The sequence below is a fragment of the Bombina bombina genome, chromosome 6 (assembly GCF_027579735.1).
Source record: "Bombina bombina isolate aBomBom1 chromosome 6, aBomBom1.pri, whole genome shotgun sequence".
Classification (NCBI taxonomy): domain Eukaryota; kingdom Metazoa; phylum Chordata; class Amphibia; order Anura; family Bombinatoridae; genus Bombina; species Bombina bombina.
This window is the reverse complement of record NC_069504.1, coordinates 899942843-899965268: the sequence shown is the minus strand read 5'-3', so window position 1 is coordinate 899965268 and position 22426 is coordinate 899942843. Positions and strand designations below refer to the sequence as shown.

Here is a 22426-nt window from a genome sequence, read left to right as displayed (position 1 = left end):
CAGGCTTTTGAGTGTCCTTGCAAAGAAAGGTAGCTATATTGGTCACTGATTTGTTTTTGTTTTGTTTTTGAATGTCAGAAATGTATATTTGTGAATGTTGAGATGTTATATTGGTTTCACTGGTAAAAATAAATAATTGAAATGGGTATATATTTATTTTTTGTTAAGTTGCCTAATAATTATGCACAGTAATAGTCACCTGCACACACAGATATCCCCCTAAAATAGCTATAACTAAAAACAAACTAAAAACTACTTCCAAAACTATTCAGCTTTGATATTAATGAGTTTTTTGGGTTCATTGAGAACATGGTTGTTGTTCAATAATAAAATTAATCCTCAAAAATACAACTTGCCTAATAATTCTGCACTCCCTGTATATATATAGTCACGTTGATTGGAGTAGCCGTGTTAGTCTAGAGATTTAGATATCAAAATAACAAGAGTATTGCATTGAGCAATGATACTTTTTTTATTGGACTAACTATACATTTATAAGATGACAAGCTTTCAGAAGAGTTCCTTCCTTTATCAAGTCTAAAGCAATACATTACAAAAAGTATTGCTTTAGACTTGATAAAGGAAGGAACTCTTCCGAAAGCTTGTCATCTTAGAAATGTATAGTTAGTCCAATAAAAAAGTATCATTGCTCAATAAAATACTCTTGTTATTTTGATATATAAATATATATATATATATTTATTACTGTTACCCGTGACGTGTGCAAGGAGCGGGGCTGTGAGTGACGGTGTTGTAAATGTAATAATACTACAAGGGAGCTTAGAATAAACGTTTGAATGTGCAAAGTCCATTATTGTGCAGCAGATCCCTTTGCGCATGTGAACATTTTTTCTAAGCTCCCTTACTTGTGACGTCACCTAGCGCCACGTCATCGCTGGAGTAGAAGTGCCTCCACTAGCTCCTGAGCGGTTGCCTCTGATTACCTTGAATCTAAACATCTTCTGACAGCCCCCTGGTCACATGACTTTTTATTTATTATCTATTGACTTGCATTTTAGCCAATTAGTGCAGTGTCTGACACACAGACATCTCAACTCTCCCTGAAGTTCAGGGAGTCTCCCTGATTGTAATAGCGGCTCCCTGATGCCAGCAAATGGAATGCAATCTCCCTGAAACTCCAAGTACCACAATCCAATGTGGCCCAAATCTGGAAAAAGTGTTTCTTTAAGTAATGCCTTTAGTTGCTGGGACGGAACCCTCAAAGCATGCATCAGTAACCAAAAAGCCCCCACTGATTTTAATAAAATAAAACACAAATACTACCTTATTTACTGCACGTAATTAAACTTCGTATTCTAAAATATTTAAGCATTCAACAAGCGTACAATCACTGGAAAATAGGTTTGTTGTATGTGGTTGTGCAATAAAGCTACTTTTTGTTAATGTGACTTTAGTGGGAAGCTACTTTAATGATAAGTCTCTATCTTATTTAGGGTTTCAAGGTGTCCAATATATAACTGGGGGGGGGGGGGGGCACAGGGGCGTGATCACAATGTTATCTATATGGCTTACATGAACTACTACTCCCCTGTTGTGTAAAACTAAAAAAAAAGCATGCAATATGAGTCTGTCTTTAATGGCTTGGAAACAGGCAGACATTTAGAGGTTATTCTCTTCTTTAGACATTTAAATGTTATAAAATATATTAATATAACAATGTTGGTTGTGCAAAGCTGGGTTATTGGTAGTAAAGGCGTTATCTATCTTTTTAAACAATAACAATTTTAGTGTTGACTGTCCCTTTAAGAGTCTTTTAAAGAGGTATGCACCTAGACTGCAAACAATGCTCGTTAAAATAAAAGGTTACATGCTTTTAATGTGCATGCAGAATTTGTTCAACATAGCATTCCATTCATTATATATCTTATACATTAATTAAAATAGTTTGTATTTCATGCTACGTAGACGTGTATTTATGAGAAACATTGCCACTGACAAAAATGGAAGTTACTGCTTTGACGTAACCTTTCCCTTGTCCAACATGGCGCCCTGTTCTCTCCATTTCCATCCCTCCGCCTTCCGGACTTGTACGCTTTGGTTCCGCTAATTAGACTAAGAGAGTGGGGCCCCACACTATGTGACCCGGCATAGGCCCGGGATGCTGTTACTTGGCTACGGCCACTTTCAGGATATGGACAGCCAGGCTCTTGTCATCCGCATACGAATCCCCGAAGGGGGTGCTGTGGACTGGACTGTGCAGCCTGCTACACAGTTACTATTCCGTGATATCCTGGTAAGAGAGTACTCCGTACCTTACTGTGAATCCAAGTACTGTACTAAACTTTAACTTACGCCTAAATTTGTCATACGTCATAACCTGGCAGTCCCACGCCATGCAGTGTTTGTACGTCACATATTATACGTTAACATTAACAGCCCTTTCCATTTTGGGTGCTAGAGGGTTCTGTAGTCCCTATGTGGTTCTGTCATCAATTGGGACTTCTTTATTGTCTCAGTTTGTTTCACAGAAAATCAGTGTTATTTCATGTTACTTCTTGGAGCTGACACCTGAACTTTTGCTGTCACTTTAATTGCTGTCACTTACTGTTGTGTTTTCTCCCCTCTAGGACGTGATTGGTCAAGTTCTTCCAGATGCAACAACTACAGCATTTGAGTGTGAGTGAACTGTCCTAATGATATATATTTTTTTTGTATTAGCCTAAAGCTAAACTTAACAAAAGTATCTTTGTTTTTGTTTTAAAAAAAAAAAAAAAAACATTGGAAACCATAATTTTAGATGCCTTTTAATTATAGTGATTTCTTAGGATAAGATAAATGTGCTAATATCTATGTTTACATTATTATTTTGCGATAACATTACATTACTGTGTATAAATATCTATTGAAATGTATCACTGCAAATGAAAAATAAATCTTTTGCAAAACATCATTCTCATGTAGTGGGTAAAATGTCGCCAATACAAATAGTGTAAAATGTCACAGATAATGTCAACATTATTACAGTGCGCCATGAATACCAAGGTATATGGGGGTGAGCAGGATGCTCGTAGGTGGCATAAACAAGGATATTACAGCCATATGATGATTGCCATGCTTTGATTGTGAATACCCTGGCCCTTACCTCATTCTCATAAATGTAAGGCTTTTACCCTCTTGACTCCCAATGCCCCACTCACCTTTGCTTAAAGGGACACTGATCCCATATTTTTTCTTTCATGATTCAGATAGAGCATGACATTTTAATCAACTTTCTAATTTACACCTAGGATCAATTTTTCTTTGTTCTCTTGCTAACTTTATTTTAAAAGCAGGAATGTAAATCTTAGCAGCCAGCCCATTTTAGGTTCAGTACCATGGATAGTGCTTGCTTATTGGAGACTTAGATTTACCCACCAAGAAGCAAGCATAACCCAGGTTCTCAACTAAAAATGGGCCGGCTCCTATGCATCACATTCCTACTTTTTAAATAAAGATAGCAAGAGAACGAAGAAAAATTGATAATAGGAGTAAATTAGAAAGTTGCTTAAAATGTAATTCTCTGTCTGAATCATGAAAGAAACAAATTGGGTTTAGTGTCCCTTTAACTCTTTGGCCACCAGGGTGTGCTGTAATAATAATATTATTACCCAAATTGCATTATACTCTGTAACATTGTGCATGTATGTGTAATGGCAGCCATGTCAGATTAAGGACTTTTAAGAGGTTTAAAAATTATGCATTACAATGGTAATCCTTTTTTGTTCAGAATATATATATATATATATATATATATATATATATATATATATATATCTCAAATTTTCTAACTGCCTCTTAAAGGCATATACAAGTGCAAAAAGAGAATGCTTTAATGTCTTACAGCATTTATTTCACTATTGCTTGCAGAAAAACTGTGTTTAACTCCTGCCAAGCTCCAGATTAGCAATGCTCTGCTAGAACATATCTCTTGAGCCAATGACAAGATGCATGTGTGTAGCCACCATTCACCAGCTAGCCAATAGCAAGACAACAAAGAAAAAAATGATAATAGAAGTAAATTGAAATGTATTTTAAAATTGTATGCTCCATCTCAACCGTAAAACATTTACTTTTGAATGTCCTGTCCCTTAAAATTTTTACATAAACTTGTTAAGCTGTTATTTAGAAATATGCAATGCCTTTATGTAGGTTTATTGAGTCTTACATTTCAAATGTTGAGGTTGAAGTTAGGTGTTGAACTTCATTGAGTGCAAGTGTTTTTAAACCATGGGTTTAGAGTAGGGATAGACCGATATATCAGAGCGGCCGATATATGGAATTTCTGAAATATCAGTATCGGCCAGAAACTTAGCGATATTACCGATATGGAGAAAATCAAAAGACATTTATCTCTGTGTACTTCAGGGACACTATGTAGTTTTAAGTGACACAAATCATCTGTAGCCCATATTAGCTGCACATAGCATCTAATAATAAATAGCACTGATAAGAGTCCACGCCCAGGTGTTCCAGGGAGCTCAGTTACCAACTACCATACCACCAATGGCATGCCTGTAGATGGCTATGACTATGGCTTTGGTGCTGAAACGCGTAAGCCATTAGTGCCACACCACTATGCTGAATGAATTTTTGTGTGCTGTTGCCACTTCCGTGGATTATCGCTTTTAATGTTTTGTACTCTTACATGAAGAATGTGAATAAATATTGGATTTTACTCTATCCTTATCTGTGATGAACTCTTGCTTTTGAAACTCATCAATTAAATGTCCACAACAACAAACCTTGAGTAGAAAGCTATGCAGTATAAGAGACTAGAATTAATATTCTCTAGCAGTGGATAACAATGCTCTAACCAGTACGTGGTGCTGTTACACATGTATAAAACTGCCCATAACTGACATAATACCACACCTCAATACCAGGGAAGGTATTGCAGTCCAGTAAATATATGAGCATATTAAAAATTAAAGCAAATAAATAAATCTGGCACTGATATTGCAGCATGTCCTTTCTTTCTCTGTCAAATGGCTATATATATATATATATATATATATATATATATATATATATATATATATATATATATATATATATATATATATATATACATTGATTGGAGTAGCCGTGTTAGTCCAGAGATTTAGATATCAAAATAACAAGAGTATTGCATTGAGGCAATGATACTTTTTTTTTTATTGGACTAACTATACATTTATAAGTTGACAAGCTTTCGGAAGAGTTCCTTCCTTTATCAAGTCAGTATTGCTTCAGACTTGATAAAGGAAGGAACTCTTCCGAAAGCTTGTCAACTTATAAATGTATAGTTAGTCTAATAAAAAAAAGTATCATTTTCAATGCAATACTCTTGTTATTTTTATATATATATTAAATATTATATATATATATATATATATATATATATATATATATATATATATATATATATATATATATATATATATATATATATATATATATATATATATATATATATATATAGATATTAAAATTTTAACTTTACTTTTAACCCTTATCTGTAAAGTGTACCAAGTGAACGTGTTTTTAGTGAAGTGGCAGCAGTATATGAAAAAAACAGAAGCCGTTTAACAGGAGAACATGCTAAAATGTTATGCTTTCTGCACTATTATGTTTTTCTATTTAACTGGGTGTACTGAAGAAAAGGTGTAGTGTCTAGCAGTGTGCAGTTTAAAAGGGATGTATGCAATGTTTCTATGTTTTGGGAAGCAATTTAATAAGTTAATTTTCAAGCACTTTATTTTTTCCAGTTGTTTACGTTTAATGTTTAAAATTTTAATAAGCATGTTCAGTTTATACCAGATTTGTGTAGAAATTTGTGTTGATTTTTCAAAACTTTAAAAGTACAGAATATTGGCTCCTGTTTTTGGTTATCGGCCTGAAAGGCGGCCAATAATCGGTATCAGCCCTGAAAAAACGATACTGGTCTATCCCTAGTTTAGAGTTAAGAATAAAATTGACTTGTTTATACCTTAACCCCTTATTGACCAGACCATTTGTCAATTTTCTTACCGTTAAGGACCAGGGCTATTTTTACATTTCTGTGGTGTTTGTGTTTAGCGTATACCGTTTTTCTCGCCATTAAATGGTCTTTCTAAAGATAGCATTATTTTCATCATATCATATAATTTACTATTAAAAAAACATATAAAATATGATTAAAAAATGGAAAAAAAAAACACACACCTTTTCTAACTTTGACCCCCAAAATCTGTTACACATCTACAACCACCAAAAAACACCCATGCTAAATAGTTTCTAAATTTTCTCCTGAGCATAAAAATACCCAATGTTTATATGTTCTTTGCTTTTTTGCAAGTTATAGGGCAATAAGTACAAGTAGCACTTTGCTATTTCCAAACCATTTTTTTTCTCCAAAAGATAGTTACATTGTAACACTGATATCTGTCAGGAATTATATATATATTAGTACAGTGATTTTTAACCTTTTTTTTGCCGTGGCACACTTTTTTACATTAAAAAAATCCTGTGGCACACCACCATCCCAAAATGTTAAAAAAATCACACATTGTAGCCTAATACAGCATATATATATATATATACACATACACACAAACACACACATACTGTATGTATTGTGCTGTTATGCCATGCCTCCTACAAACTACCCCTGCACTGGGAGTAAAAAACAAGCAAAGTTTAAAAATTATGTCACACTGTTGTCAGTCTGCCGTGGCACACCTGAGGATCTCTCACGGCACACTGGTTGAAAAACACTGTATTAGTAGACAACCCAAAGTATTGATCTAGGCCCAATTTGGTATATTTCATATCACCATTTCACCGCCAAATGCGATCAAATAAAAAAAAGAACTCGCTGAAATTATTTACAAACAGCTTGTGCAATGATGGCACAAATAGTTGTAAATGCTACTCTGGGATCCCCTTTGTTCAGAAATAGCAGACATTTATGGCTTTGGCATTACTTTTTGATAATTAGAAGGCCGCTAAATGCTGCTGCGCACCACACTTGTATTATGCCAAGCAGTGAAGGGGTTAATTAGGTAGCTTGTAGGGTTAATTTTAGCTTTAGTGTAGAGATCAGCCTCCCACCTGAAACATCCCACCTTTTGACCCCTCTCAAACAGCTCTCTTCCCTCCCTACCTCACCGCCATCTTACTTACTGGCAGTAAGTCTGCCAGTACTAAAATAAAAGGCTTTTATTTATTTTTATTTTTTTAATATATATTCTGCAGTGTTTGATCCCCCTCTTAGCCCACAACCTCCCTGATCCCTCTACCTATTTTCCGCCATATTGGGTACTGTCAGCTGTCTGCCATTACCCAGTTTGGTAAAAATGTGGCTTTTTTTATATGAAAAATCAAATTTTTCTGTAGTGTAGCTACCCCCACTCAATATCCTACACGTCCCTCACGTGCGCACCAAGACATCTTCAACCCAGATCTGAAACTCCACCAGCAATCGCCCACCCGCCTTCCTGCTATGGATCCCACCCACCAACAATCTGCACCATCGCTGGCCGATGCAGAGAGGGCCACAGAGTGGCTCTCTCTGCATCAGTTGCTAAAAAAATGGGTATTGCACGATGCCTCAATATCGAGGCATCACTGCAATACCCTGAAAGCGATCACGGTCACTTCCAGCGATTGAAACCCCTGAGGACGTGCCCGGCACATCCTTGGTCATTAACAACCGTTTTTTGTAGGACGTGCCTGGCACGTCCATGGTCATTAAGGGATTAAAGGGACAGCCTTTTTATTGTTTAAAAAGATCCCTTTATTACCCATTCCACAGTTTGGCATACCCAACACAGTTATATTAATATACTTTTTACTTCAGTGATTACCTTGTGTCTAAGCCTCTGCAGACTGCCCCCTTATTTCAGTTGTTTTGACAGACTTGCCTTTTAGCCAATCAATGCTGGCTCATAAATAACTCCTCAGGAGTGAGAACAGTGTTATCTATATGGCACACATGAACCAGAGCTGTCTAGCTGTGAAAAAATGCACTGAGATAAGAGGCGGCCTTCAAGAGCTTAGAAATTAGCATATGATCCTACCTAGGTTTAGCTTTCAGCAAAGAATACCAAGAGAACAAAGCAAATTTGATGATATTAGTAAATTGGAAAGTTGTTTAAAATTGCATGCCCTATCTAAATCATGAAAGTTTTAATTTTGACTAGACTGTCCCTTATAATTATCTTAACATCTAAAACAGAATTAAGTTATTTAAAACATAACTATATGAAATACTCTGCAGTATTTTTGCAGAATGCTATGTTGTCCATAGTCAAGCACAGTGTATATCAAGTAGAACTTTGGTGGCAAATCATTTTATTTTTTGGTACATAGTAGTAATTATTTTTGTATTTTAGAAAAATCTGACCATTTATACTCCGGAGATCTGAGCTGTTATTTATATCTCCCTACTAAGCATTGCTACACTATTAAAAAAAAAAAAAAAAAAAAAAAAAAAATGCTCAGAAGGAAATGTAGGTATCATACATATTACCAGATTTAAATTTTAGTTAAAAGGCCATGGATTATAAATAGGATTCCTATAATTAATGTAGAAAAGTACAATTCGTACATCACAAAAGTGTTCCTTTCTCAAAGTTGTTACTGACCTAATTTAAATGATTATTAATTACATTATCAACACCTCTTTATCCTAAACAGTACTGAAATTGTTTTATGAACTCCTACTGACACTGAATAGAACCTCCTGCTCACCTCAACCTAATTTGGGAAGCTCTGTTTTTATGCGGTTAGGCTTCTTTGCCCAGGAAAATTTTCAAATATAAATATTTGTTGGAAACCATCACTACACTGAGGACCTTAACCCCTTAATGACCACAATGTACCCTGTATGTCACTGGTCGTTAAGGGATTTTTCCGGACATAATAGCACAAGTCTAGCAAGAACACGCTATTAATGCCCTCCCTCCAGCAGGCTTTGTGGAATAGAGCAGTCTCAACGCTGGTGGCAAGACCACGCTATAAAACAATCAAGTCCCAAAAAAAGGCCAGTGACATACAGGGTACGTCGCTGGTCCTTAAGGGGTTAAATTAAACTTGTCAAGCTATCTGTCATTTTATTTTGCATTTGGGAATAATTACTGTTGTGTCCCTTTATGTAGATGAAGATGAAGATGGTGACCGCATCACAGTGAGGAGTGATGAGGAGATGAAGGCCATGCTATCATTTGTAGGTACCTTCTTTTCTTTGGGTGAGAACAAGAATATTTGATCTATGTTGCAACTGATAGAGAAGGAAGAGTATTGTGAGATGGAGAAATATGCCAGATGTGCTAGGACAGTGCAGGTGTAGTTAGAAACATCTGTAAAGGTGTAATAAAGTAATATTTTTATATGTGTACAGCATCTATCCATTCATATTCATTGCAAGTGGTCTGCATACAAAATAAATATTTAAAAATCATTTAATGCTTTCAATTAGCATAATTTAAAGGGACATACAATTGTAAAAAGAAAATGCTCTGTTTTTGTAAGAGCATTTTGTTATTGCACTATTGCTTGTATAGAACTATGTCTTTTTTTTTTTTTTTTTTTTTTTTTTTTCAAACTTTATTTATAACCAAGACAGAGAAATCTCCAACATTAAAGGTTACCAAAAGAACAGGAAATAGATAACACAGTAATTATACACCGGTCCATACATAATTAGATACAGTCAAGATAAACCATGGCGGGGGGCCAGAAGGGCCCGTGCGTAGTTAAATACCCTTCTTACAAAAATAATTATACAAAATAACTGAAAGTGTATGATGTAACCAAATAAACCTTTGTAAGCTAGCTAGGCTTTCTCCATCCTAGTTGCTTTCCCCCTTTTTCCACCCCCCCCCTACATTGTATAAGCAAAACAAAACAGATTACAACACAGTAAACAAAACAAGACAGACAAGACAGAAAAAAAAAAAAGGTAAATAAGTAACTTATCTCTTCCCGTGTCCCCGTCCCCGTCCCTCCCCAACCTCTCCCTCAGTGTCTGTTGCCCATTCTCCAGGAAAATGGCCTGCCAGAATGTTCATCTGTATAAATTCTGAATTTCTAATTGGTTTGATTAATTTTTTTTGATGTATTAGGGGCAAAGATCTTACAAATATCTCCCATTTCTTAAAGAGTACTACTAAGTGTTTATCTTGTGGATAAGGTACATTAATCTGTTCTGTTATAAATTGATCAGTCAGAGCCCTTTTAAATTGTGCCATTGTAGGTGAAAAAGATGCTTTCCATGCTTTAAAGATAAGATTACGTGCGGTTAGTATAATGGTGTTTATCAGGCTATCGTTCTTAGCTGTGTCCTGGTATTTTACCAAAAAAAAGATCTCAATAGTGGAAATTTTATGATCCATCTTCAAAACTACCGTCATCCAAAATATGATTTTACTCCAGTATTGACATACCTTGGGGCAACTCCATAGACAGTGAAAAAGATCAGCACCTGTAATTGAGCATCTAGGGCATAGAACCTTTGTTTTATACCATTTGGTTAGAACAGCAGGTGTAAGGTATCTTTGTAACCCGACTTTTATTTGTGATTCCCTCCATGCTGTTGGCACCCAGGTCTGTTGCGTTATTTTAAAACTCCCTATAATAGTCTGCTCATCTATATCCGGAAATACAGTAGCCCATTTAACAACCAACTCGTCTACTTGTAATTTGGATGCTTTCTGATTTAATAGTAAGTATAGAGGGGAGATTGCATATATTCCTGCCGCATACATTGAAATCCTAGGCTGCAGCACACCCAAGGACCAGTCATTCCCATAATTCGTGAGCATCTCCTGGAGAAAGTGTCTAACTTGCAGGTAAGCGTAAAACTCACGTGTCCCTATATCAAACCGAGATGCAATTTCTTAAAATAATAATGTATATCCTGCCGCATCCCGTAACTGACAGACATAAGGTTTGGAGACCTTTTGTCTCCCAATCCTTGAATACCTGATTAAACAGGCCCGGGCTAAATTCTGGATTGCCCACTATAGGTAGATATTGCGAAACATATGGAGAATTCCCCACTTCTATACATAGCCTTTGCCATGCAATAATGACATTCTTAAAGGTATCTAAATAGAATATATTAGATGGAATTGAGGTAAGTGGACAGTGCAGAAGAGCTTTCAGATTAAATGGAGCCACAAGCTGTGATTCCCAGGTATAAGAGGTAATTTGTTCCTTCGCAGTTAGCCAATCTAGTGCAAATCTAGCTATAATAACCAGATTGTATGTCTGGATATTAGGAAGTGCCAAGCCTGCTGAAAGCTTAGAATTCATAAGCCTATATGAGGCAATCCGCGGTCTTTTGCCGTTCCATAAAAATTTGGAGCAGGCCTTATTATATATAGTGATATCTTTCTTGTGTAGAAACCATGGAATATTTTGCATAATATAGAGGAGTTTTGGGAAAATGACTGATTTAATCAAAGTCACCTGCGCCGTTAATGAAATAGGTAGCCTAGTCCATTCGTCCAGCTTCTTTTTGCAAGAATCCATCACTGACTTATAGTTCAATCCGTACCATTCCTCCGGATTTCTAGATAACCGTAAGCCCAAATATGTAATCTGGGAGACCTCTCTAAAAGGATGGTTTACCTGCAGTGAGGGATTTTTATCCATCCACATTAATTCGGATTTAGAAGTATTAATCTTGAACCCTGAGATTTCCCCAAACTCTTGGGTAATACTCTGTAGAGTAGGTAGTGCTACTTTAAGATTAGATAGAAATAGAATCAAATCATCCGCATAGAGAAGAAGGATCAACTTCTCACCTGCTAATGAAATCCCCTCAAGTTCTTGCCGTAGTAGAATGGCCAAAGGTTCTATACTTAGATTAAACAAGAAGGGAGAGAGTGGACAACCCTGTCTAGTCCCTCTGAATAGATTGAATCGCTGAGTGGACGCGTTATTGATAATCACCGCGGAAGAGGGAGTACTATATATTAAACGTATATAATTATTGAAAGGACCTGAAAACCCAAATTTATCTAGCGTGGAAAAAAGATGATCCCAACTGACCCTATCGAAAGCCTTTTCCGCATCGACTGTTAAGATAGCCTTGTCTATACTTTCATGAGATTCCTTAGTTTTATATGTGTTCCAAAAGGATTCAATTAAAATTAGTAGTTTCCTTATGTTCCTTACTGGTTTACGTCCATGCATGAAACCAGATTGATTCTCATGGACTAGGTCGCCCATGTGTGGTTTTAATCGGAGGGCTATAATAGCCGCGAGCAGCTTATAATCGGTGTTTAAGACCGAGATAGGTCTAAAGGAGCTTGGTAATTCAGGATCTTTCCCCTTTTTTAGGATCAATGAGATATTTGCGGCTGCGAAAGATGTGGAGCACCTCGTGTTCTCAGAGAAATAAAAATTAAATAGTTTAACTAATATCGGTAGCACCTGGGGTTGGAGGATTCTATAGTATTCTATGGGGAGAGCATCTGGGCCCGCTGCTTTATTGGGCTTCGCGTTTTTGATTGCCCAAATTATTTCGTCTTCCGTAATGGGAGCATTAATGGTATCTCTGGCTTCTGTAGGTAGACGTGGGACTTTAATCTTCCCCCAAAATAACTCTTTTTTTTTTATCTGGTTTGATAGGCTCTTGGCTATATAAGTCCTGAAAGAAGTAAAAAAAAACTTTTTCTATGTCTGCATGACTTGTATATCTCAAGGCTCCTTGTTTAATAGAAGTAATTGTATATTTAGGTGAAGACTTGACTAACCTTGCTAAGAACTTTGCTGATCTACCTGTGTACCCCCCATACTTTGCTTTAGTTCTAAGTTCTTCCTGGGCACTGATCTGTTTCAAGTACGAGTCCCGGAGTGCCTTCGCTGTCACATAAGCTTCCCAACATTCTCTCGTACGCCTAATAATATAGGCTCTATATGTGTTCTTGACCCGGTTGGCTAGTTGTCTAGCCCCTGTACTACAGCTTTTGGACCAGTAAAGAGTATAGGACTTAATCTCTCCGCGTAAGACGGCTTTGGAAGCCTCCCAAAATGTCTCAATCCTGTCTACATAACTAATATTATTATTAAAGTATTCTGTCCATTTCAATCGGAGATGGTTCTGAAATTTAATATTATTACTTAGATATCTAGGGAAAGAGATATAATTCTTACCAAGCCGCCTACCTACGTCATTAAGACCCAGTGCGATAACCGCATGGTCAGAAATAGCTATGTCTTCAATTCTAGTGGTCCAATTCCGGGCTAACATGGTTTCTGAAACCAGAAAATAGTCAAGCCGGGAAAAGGATCGTTGAGCGTGCGATATGCACGTATAGGAACGCACATCCGGGTTCTGAACTCGCCATAGATCGACCACCCCCAGGTGGGAACATAATCTCTGAAATATCCGCATTTTTCTACCTCTGCTATTTAGCATCCTATTGTTAGAGTTATCCAAGAAGGGGTCTGCTAGTAGGTTAAGATCCCCTGTAATAATTAAGTTTGATCCTATAAATCTATGTAATTTTACAAGTAGGATGGACCAAAAATTATGGTCAACTTGATTGGGGCCATATATATTACAAAGTATATAGCTAATACCTTTAATTTCCAGCTCCAATATTAGAAATCTCCCTTCGGGGTCTAGTTCAACATTAGTTATCCTATATTCTAATTTACGATTCAGTAAGATTGCCACCCCCCTCTTCCTTGAAGTAAATGGGGCTGCTACAACTTCCCCCACCCACTTGGATTTGAGTTTGGGTATTTCAATAGCATTAAGATGTAACTCCTGTAGGAGGACTATATCAGGGTTAAGTTTCCCCAGGTGTTTTATTACAGCTTTCCTTTTAATTGGGGAATTAATGCCCCCTATATTCCAAGATAAAAAATTCAGATTATATGCCATCATTACTAATCATCTTGCTGGTCTAGTAAACCTCAAAGAGTAAAAGATGTTCCTTATATTTACATATACAGGGAGGGAGAGGGGAGGCACGAGAGGGAAGAGGGAGAGGAAAGCGAAGAGAAAAAGAGAAGAAAAAATAAACAAAAACAAAAACAAGAAAACAGATACAGGAGACGCAACCCAAACCCACAAAAAAAAACCCAACAAAACATAAAAACACCATTTCTATAACTAAAACTATCGTAATCCTAGGTTCAGAGCCCATAGTACTCACTTCTGCATCTCTATGTAACGTAGTATTCTCATTCTGTGATCAAAGAACCTCTTCCTGATATGTTGAAGACCTGCTCATGAAACCCCTGCCTCCCTACAGAAAGTCTCAGCCTCCATAACATTGTTGAGTGTGTGTGTATTTCCATCTTTCTGCACTATTAACTTTGCTGGGTAAATCAACCTGATGTTGTAATTCTCTTTCTGTAGCCTCCCATAAAAGAAGGACATATCTCTCCTCTTAGTTAGTGTTTCTGAAGAGAAATCCTGGAACAGCAGTAATTTATGGGAGCCTAAGGAGAGAGAGCCACATTGTCTGTAATGTTTGAGGTATAATAATTTGTCCTGGAAGTTGACAAATTTAAAAATGACTGGTCTAGGCCTCAAGGCCTCACTCTGTTCTCGTCGTTGGCCTATCCTATGAGCCCTTTCAATCAGAAAGGGAGCAGCAGGAGCTGGGATCTGCAGAGCCTGTGGTAATGTGATAGTAACAAAATTCATTAGATCTTGATATTCAGACGATTCAGGCAAACCGATCACTTTAAGATTATTACGCCTTGATCGATCCTCAAGATCTTCAAGCTTAGCTTGGAGCGATGTGATAGTTTTGCTATGAGTATCTATTACAGGATCAATAATATTGAATCTATCTTCCAGATCTGAGATCCGATTCTCAATTTCATCTAGTCTAGATGAGAACTGCCTAACCTCCAGGGTGAGGTTTGATATCTCATTTCTAATTTCTTGTTTGATCATATCAAATTGGGGTGCCAGCATTTTGGCTACTTCAGCTGCAAATTCTATCAGATTATTGGGAGAAGGATTGGAGACACTTTTTTCCAGAGGGGAGACCGTGCTAGAATCCAAGTTCCTGCTGCTCCCTTTTTTTTCTCGGGATTTAGGGGGCATATTGGATGAAGAGCTCCTTTGCTGGATATATTTATCCATGAACAAGATCTAACTAGTATTTATCCGTGTAGTACTAGGTATTTATCAAGGAGATTTTATAGTACTCTAATATCCTGTCTAGTGACACAAAACTTTTACCTAGATTAGCGTGCGTGGCTGAATATCAGTGTAAATACTCAGTTTCCTAGGCATAGAGCAATATAGTAGGGGTTACCCAAGGTAGCTTGTGTATAAGCGTCTTCACTAGTATATTGTTCTAGGTTTACTCTTGTAAATACAATTCAGTATCCTATTATTTAACTCTATCAATTCAGTAAAAGCAGCCCTTAAGAGGACTTGGTGTTTTTTACCACAGCAAATTTGAGATAGACCAGATCTATATTATATGCCTCAGGTGTATGTCTCTTAGCCTTGACAAGCTCTTTTAGATGTTAATTTATTAAGATAAGAGTTTCTAACTGTTGTAGCCACTATATTTTAATGTATAGTGACCTTCTGTAACCACCATGCATATATTATATCACAACATCTTACAAGCAAAGATACAATAGCTTAGAACAGGAGAGGATTTTCTAATAATGCAGGGTGTACATAGCTAAACTATCAGCACATAAAAGAAAACTGACTCCCTTACATTAAAGCTCAGCATTCAGTTTGTTTAACTCAACCTCTCACGTTCTGAACTACAGCGACATAGAACCAGAGAGAAATTTTATACTGTTGCAAAGTAGACATAGGTGAGCTGACAGCACAGGAGAGGATAATAGCACTTTCACAATACCTCACCCTACAACTCAGGATTAAACTTGTTTATAGTAATGTCTTTACAGCCAGTTCATCCAATTTATCCAGGCAACCTGAGCTATCAGTCCACTTTGTGGATCCAGCAGAAAGGCTCAATGCGCTGACTACATAAAGAAAGCTTTGAAGCGCTTAGGCAAATTGTGTCAATATGTTCAGAGAGCTCAAAAAAGTTTTTACGTACCCAGTCCGGCATAAATTCAAAGATCAGGATACGCTGCCTTGCTGCCGATATCCAGAGTCTTAGCGTAAGTACCTTGCCTTTGCTCAATCTATCCAGGATATGGTGTTCCGTGTTCGAAGAGACCCCCTGCTGTATCCTAAACAGAGGGACTGTTGTATGGCGGAACAGCGCGCCCGTGGTGAAGAGAGCAGCCGACAGAACCTTCACCCCAAACACTCCTTCTCCGTTAGAGTGCACGCCGTCGGCGGGGGGAGGGTCTGAGCACACAGCAACCAGGAGCGATGTGCAGTGTCGCCCCGGATGACTCACGCTGTAGAGGGCGGGATTGTTTCCGCTGTTTGCCCATCCAGGGGGCCCAGACTTCCTTGTGATCCAACCGGCGCCGCCACTACTCCACTCTCAACTCGGGAGAGGGACGCCTCTTCTACCAGTGTTAGGATCTCCAGGGGTAGAAGCGCTACCTCAGCACTTCGATGTCCCGTTCAGTTATCACCCAGGGTTGAAGGAGGTCGCCGCCAGGTATGCAGCACACTCAACCAGGTAAGTGTCAGAGTCACCACTCTGTATCCTGAATACCAATGTGTAAACGGCTTATTCAAAATAACCTCTTGTGTAGGTAAACCCAGAGCCTCTTTTTTTTTTTTTTTTTTTTTTTTTTTTTTTTTTAAATGCAGCTCAATTGCCAGGGACAGTACATAGAGACTCTGACAATCCTTAATATAACGGCTTAAACGTGGCAAAGGGCTTGACTAAAATAGCTCTGGTCCATTGCTTAGGAACTCCTGTAGAAAATGGTGTGCACCAGCCACCGTGCACTTTTAGGCTGCAATTTTGACTTCCTATGCTGGACCGAAATCCATGTTCCCAAGCCTGAATGTGGCCAAGAGAAACAAATGCATATGTTGGTGTTTGATTTAGGCCTCTCTCAGAGGCACGGAGCGTCCTCAGCACCTGCAGCTACCTGCATGCCCCGCCTCCAACAGGAAGTCAGAACTATGTCTTTAATCACTCAAAAGTATTAAACACATACTGTAGTTAAAGTTAGCTCCAGTACAGCCATTCACTGTTGTGAGCTAACATAATACATCTGGTGAGCCAGTCACAAGAGGTATATGTACATCTCAACCAATCACCAGCTAGCTCCCAGCAGCTGCTTCTGTGCTTACCTAGGTATATTTTTCAACAAAGGATACCAAGAGAACACAATACATATTATAACATAAGGAAATAGAAAAGTTTCTTAAAATTGGATGCTCTGTCTGAATCGTGATAGTTTAATTCTGCTTTTTTCATTTTTAAAGGTTTACTAATCAGTAGCAGTTCAGAGATAGGACCCTTGAAAAGCCGGGTTGAGTCAGTCTTTCTGGTTTTATTTTGCTGTGGCCAATTAGGGGCAGATATTAACAAATCTGTGCTTCAGTCTAATCAATCACTATGTGGAATGCTGCAGGGTAGGAAATGTAGCAATATTTTAAAGGGCATTAAACACCCTAGAAAAGCAAAAAAATAAACTGCAACCTGGTTTAGAATATTGGTATCATTGTAAAACAAATATTACTGATTTTGTTTTGTTTTTTGGCCTCTCTAAGGGGCGTAGTACAAAGCACAGTATTTACCAAGAGATGTTTAATGTAATATATGACAGAGCCACTCCGGAGAGAGAGGAATAAGCACAATTGTGAGAGGAGGCAAAATACATAAGTAACGCAAATTGCAATTTTATTTTATTTTCCTTAAATGTACATGAAACCCATTTTTTTTTTTCTTTCATGATTCATATAAAGCATGACATTTCTAACAACTTTCTAATTTACTTCTATTATCAAACTTTCTTTATTCTCTTGCTATCTTTTGTTGAAAACAGTCAAGGAGCGTGCACGTGTCTAGAGCACTATATGGCAGCAGTTTTGCAAGAATGTTATCCTTATGCAAGCGCACTATAGGGCAGCACTATTTCCTGCCATGTAGTGCCTTTTTTTTTTTTTTTTTTAAATTGTATGCTCTGTCTGAAACACTAAAGAAATATTTTGGTTTAATGAAACATTTTTATGTGAGAGTAATTATAGTTTTAATGTCCCTTTCACAGATTTTTTTTTCTCTTTAACCCTTATATACAATCATCACTAGTTTTTGTGTACTTTTTAAAACTTTTTATTAAATGAATGAATAATTTCGCTTTTAATTGTCGGCTGCAAATACTGTTTCTAAATATGTGCAAGACATAAGGTTTGTTAAAGGGACAACCCAAAAACCGTTTTAAGTTATACATATAAACTTTCCATCAATCATCATTTACCAATGTAGCCCTGTTTTCTAATATATTGTGTTTGCCAGTAAAATAACTTACTGTTCGCGCTGCAGCCGTTTCAAAATGTCAGTTAAGCCCCTCCCCTTTTTGTCATTAGTGACATCAGCTTGTTCTTGTGATCTGTGTAATTTTTCTATCCTCCTCGTAACCGGCTTTTGCTCATGCGCAATGCGCCTATTTTACTGAAGCTGGTTACGAGGAGGATAGTTAAAAAGAAAAACCTGCAAAGAAGCCAAGTCTGTGCCTGAGCCTCCCTAGAACAAACTTAAATTTGTTAAGATGCTTCAGTGTTTTGCCCCTTCAGGTTCCATGTAAATAGAGAGTAACAGAAAAAGATGCTGGGCTCTGAGACGATAGATCCAGGTTCTGGAGCTGAGAGTTCCTAGAGGGTCCTGAAGACAGGGGAACGTATTTGGCCCAGCGCCCTGAGAGCGGGCAAAAAACTCAATAAGACAATCACTTGGAGGTTCTTGTAGCTGAGAGCGCAGACACCCGGAGACAAACAGCCGCACACAGATCAGCAGCCGCACACAGATCAGCAGCCACAGCGCGCAGCCAGAGGTAGCTTGGGCTTGTATGTCAGCTGCAAGCTCCTTTCTGGGACACGTCAGGGACCTGGGACACGGTGAGAGTAAGAGGTTGCGAGCAGTAAATAGAGGTGTGCAGCCCAGCAGCACTTGCTAGAGCTCGGGGAATGCAGTACTTATCCAGTCAGACGAGTACAGCACCTCTCCGCGCTGGAATCGTACAAAACAGACTTCTCCAGTTCCAACAGCAGCCTCTGTGACCTGTCATAGCACTCGCAGCCCAGCACTTGTCACTGTCTTCAGGACCCTCTAGGAACTCTCAGCTCCAGAACCTGGATCTATTGTCTGTCAGAGCCCAGCACCTTTTTCTGTTACTCTCTACTTACATGGAACCTGAAGGGGCAAAACACTGCAGCATCTTAACAAATTTAAGTTTGTTCTAGGTAGGCTCAGGCACAGACTTGGCTTCTTTGCAGGTTTTTCTTTTGAACTACCCTCCTCATAACCGGCATCAGTACAATAGACGGATTGCGCATGCGCAAAAGCCGGTTAAGAGGAGGATAGAAAAATTACACAGATCACAAGAACATGCTGATATCACTGATGAAGAAAAAGGGGAGGGGCTTAACAGACATTTTTTAAACGGCTGCGGTGCGAACAGTAAGTTATTTTACTGGCAAACACAATATATTAGAAAACAGGGCTACATTGGTAAGTATGATTGATGGAAAGTTTATATGTATAACTTAAAACGGTTTTTGGGTTGATTGTCCCTTTTAAACCCCCACTTTTTAGAGATAAAGAAAGCGCATTTGTGTATCTGTCTTTTGGACTGACAAGATAAACATATTACTATTTCCCTAAGGTTTATCTATCAGTCTGCCCCACATCTCCCTGTTAGAGCCTGGAAATATATTACCTCTTGGGATTTGGATGGTTGAGGTTTTTGCTTGATGTTTTTTTTTATGCGAGCTGCACATTAAAATAATCTCTCTTAATGACTTGTACATTAGGTATAGTGCTAGATAAATGAACTATCAATTTCTTGGCTTTTTTTATTCAGTACTTAAAGATATGGCTCATTGATAATTAACCCCCTCCAGGCTCCCTATTCTTGTGGGATTATTCAGTTTGTTCTTTTTTCTTAAACTATCATTGTAAAGCGATAAGAAGAAACATAAATCAGAAACTAAAACCATTAACTCTTTAATGTAGTTTTAGTATTGTCTCTTTAGCTCTGCATGGTTCATGTAGGGTATACATCATCTTCTGCATGAGATGCACGTAGACCACTCAACATGGTATTAAATTGGTTGTTGCTGTACATATCGGATATGTTGACAATTGCTGATCTACGTCTGTTGCCAGTAAGTCAACTCTACTATAGTTTGCTTGAAAAGCAGATAACCAACTATAGGTAGGTAGGTCATCCTCTGCTGTTCATGGCTACCACCTTGCTTTGCATTAGGCCACCCACTAACTTTGCTTTGATAGGAAGTTTGGTGGCCCTCCAGATGTATTTGATGAAGTTGTGTTAGCTTATTGCTTTGCTTGAGAGGTGCTCAGTTACATGCTCATAAGGCTTGTGTTTCTAGTTTAACAATTAATCTAGGCTATTCCTTTGATTTGCGAGAGGAACAACTAATGTGTCCTTGGATACCAGTCTGCTTTGCTTTTAAGGAAGTAGTTTAAATTCCCCTCACGTTTTTATTTTCTTGGGACATATAGGCTACCCTTATTCAGCAAGTGAGGTAGTTAAGTCTCCCTCTTGCACATGAGGAAGTTGGATTACCACCTTGTTTTGCTCATGAAGCACACAAACTTACACCTTTGCTTTGTTGATGACCCTGTTTGGCTACAATCATGCCATGTTGGGGAATCACTTAGACCACCTACTTCCTTTTCCTGAGCCCACCCGTGCCTACATCTGAGTAAGTTACTTCGCTTATAAAGTGGTAAGTCAGGTGCTTGTGAGGTAGTTATGCCACCCGTTGCCCAGTTTGTGCTTGTGTTTTGCATTTGATACAGGTGTTCCGTTCCTTTTGATATGTATATTAAGCATGGACACCCATACTTGCTTTACAAACCTGACAGACTCAGTTCCTCTGCTGTTTTTGGCTGATCTTGATCTGGCGGTGCTGTGTCTCTCTTGGGGAACCAATCTGGATAGTCTGCTTATCACCTTCCCCTCAGAAAGACAATGTACCCAAAATAGTGTAACAACGTCACACACAGAGTAAAAAACAAATGGAAAATACTTGCAGGGTTCAAAGGAATAAACTTAATTTATTTTCAAAGCACCAGCGAAATAGCAATAAAGTAAAGCCTTTAACATTTTATTTAAATCAAAGATCAGCTTTTAAGATACGGTGAAAGAGTACCGAGGCGGGCAGAAATCTCCTTTTAAGGGAAGTGATTCACACAGTTCAATACTTGCTATATATGCAATATATGTTGTTTTAACCTCCGCTGTTTTTGGAAGGTTACTTGTTAATGTCCTAGGTGTTATAAATTCTGGATTCTTTGCAGTATTCATGTTTCCTGAAGGATATGCAACCAGTGTAAGTTATGATGAGAAATCCAAACGGATCAATTAACTTAATTAGATAATGGTTATTACTCTAGAGTAGGGCCTTATTATTTTAAACCCAGACTCACTCCTATTAGTACAATAATGATCAAGATAGTGTTTAAATCCTAGTTGGGTTAGAGTGTGATGAACAGTGATCTAGGTATTGCTGCTAAAGAACATGTAAAAAGTGTTATTGAAAATTTAAATTCATTTTATTAGTTACTGCCCTAAGTGTGATGACCTAAGGAAATGTGACTAGGGTGACTTTACAAGGAAGAAATGAGACATACTGAAGCAACCTGTCCCTGGTGATAACTGTGAGATGGAAGGAAAAGCTGCAATGTGTCCCAGTATATGGCACCCTAATACCAAGACACACATGGTGAAGTAACATGAACTGGACTCAAAGGCCATGGTTTGAACATTACATTGTAATGTATATTTCTCTTCTTCATAACCAGAACCCTACATAGCAAGAAAAAAACTCTCTCAAGCTTCTTAGATAAACTCACCAGAGCATAGAGCATTACATCTTTGGGTCCTTATTCTCGTTAGTGATCTTAAATCTAACCATGATACATTTTGAATATACAATGAGAATAATTCTTCCAACAGCTTTGTCATGCCAATAAACTATTATTGTGTTCTACAGTTTCCTTCAGCTTCTTCCCTTGCTGTCTCTTTGCAGTATTGCAGCATGGTCCTGGAACAGCAGGGTAGGGGCCTTTTGGTTGAGCCACTACAGATCTACCCAAGGGGTAAGTATTAGCTTCTCTGATACAAACATATTTGGGCTGAATGCAATATAGTTAGACTATGTAGAAACTGAAACGCAACCATTATTAATTATCAAAGCTTAAGAAAAAAGAGAAAAAAATATTGGCACTATGATCGGATTGCTATAGGACATAAAGGTTAAGTAAACCTCTGGGCTGCCCCTTTAAATATAACTGTATAATTACAGGGTAAGGGAAAGGAGTAGGGATAAGAAGTG

The 22426-nt window shown here is 37.9% G+C and overlaps 1 protein-coding gene and 1 long non-coding RNA gene across 3 annotated transcripts in view; one reads left to right on the top strand and one right to left on the bottom strand.

Annotated features, from left to right (window-relative positions):
- LOC128663918 (uncharacterized) overlaps positions 1-2107 on the bottom strand; it is a 58959-nt gene extending 56852 nt beyond the window's left edge. Inside the window, exon 1 of the long non-coding RNA XR_008402910.1 lies at positions 1987-2107. This is a non-coding gene — a long non-coding RNA (uncharacterized LOC128663918). The remainder of the gene's footprint in view (positions 1-1986) is intronic.
- MAP2K5 (mitogen-activated protein kinase kinase 5) overlaps positions 1998-22426 on the top strand; it is a 314237-nt gene continuing 293808 nt past the window's right edge. For both annotated transcript variants that reach the window (XM_053718510.1, XM_053718509.1), the window contains exons 1-4: positions 1998-2254; positions 2589-2637; positions 9120-9187; positions 22121-22190. In XM_053718510.1, coding sequence (XP_053574485.1) covers positions 2120-2254; positions 2589-2637; positions 9120-9187; positions 22121-22190 — 322 coding nt within the window. In that variant the 5' untranslated portion in view covers positions 1998-2119. The remainder of the gene's footprint in view (positions 2255-2588; positions 2638-9119; positions 9188-22120; positions 22191-22426) is intronic.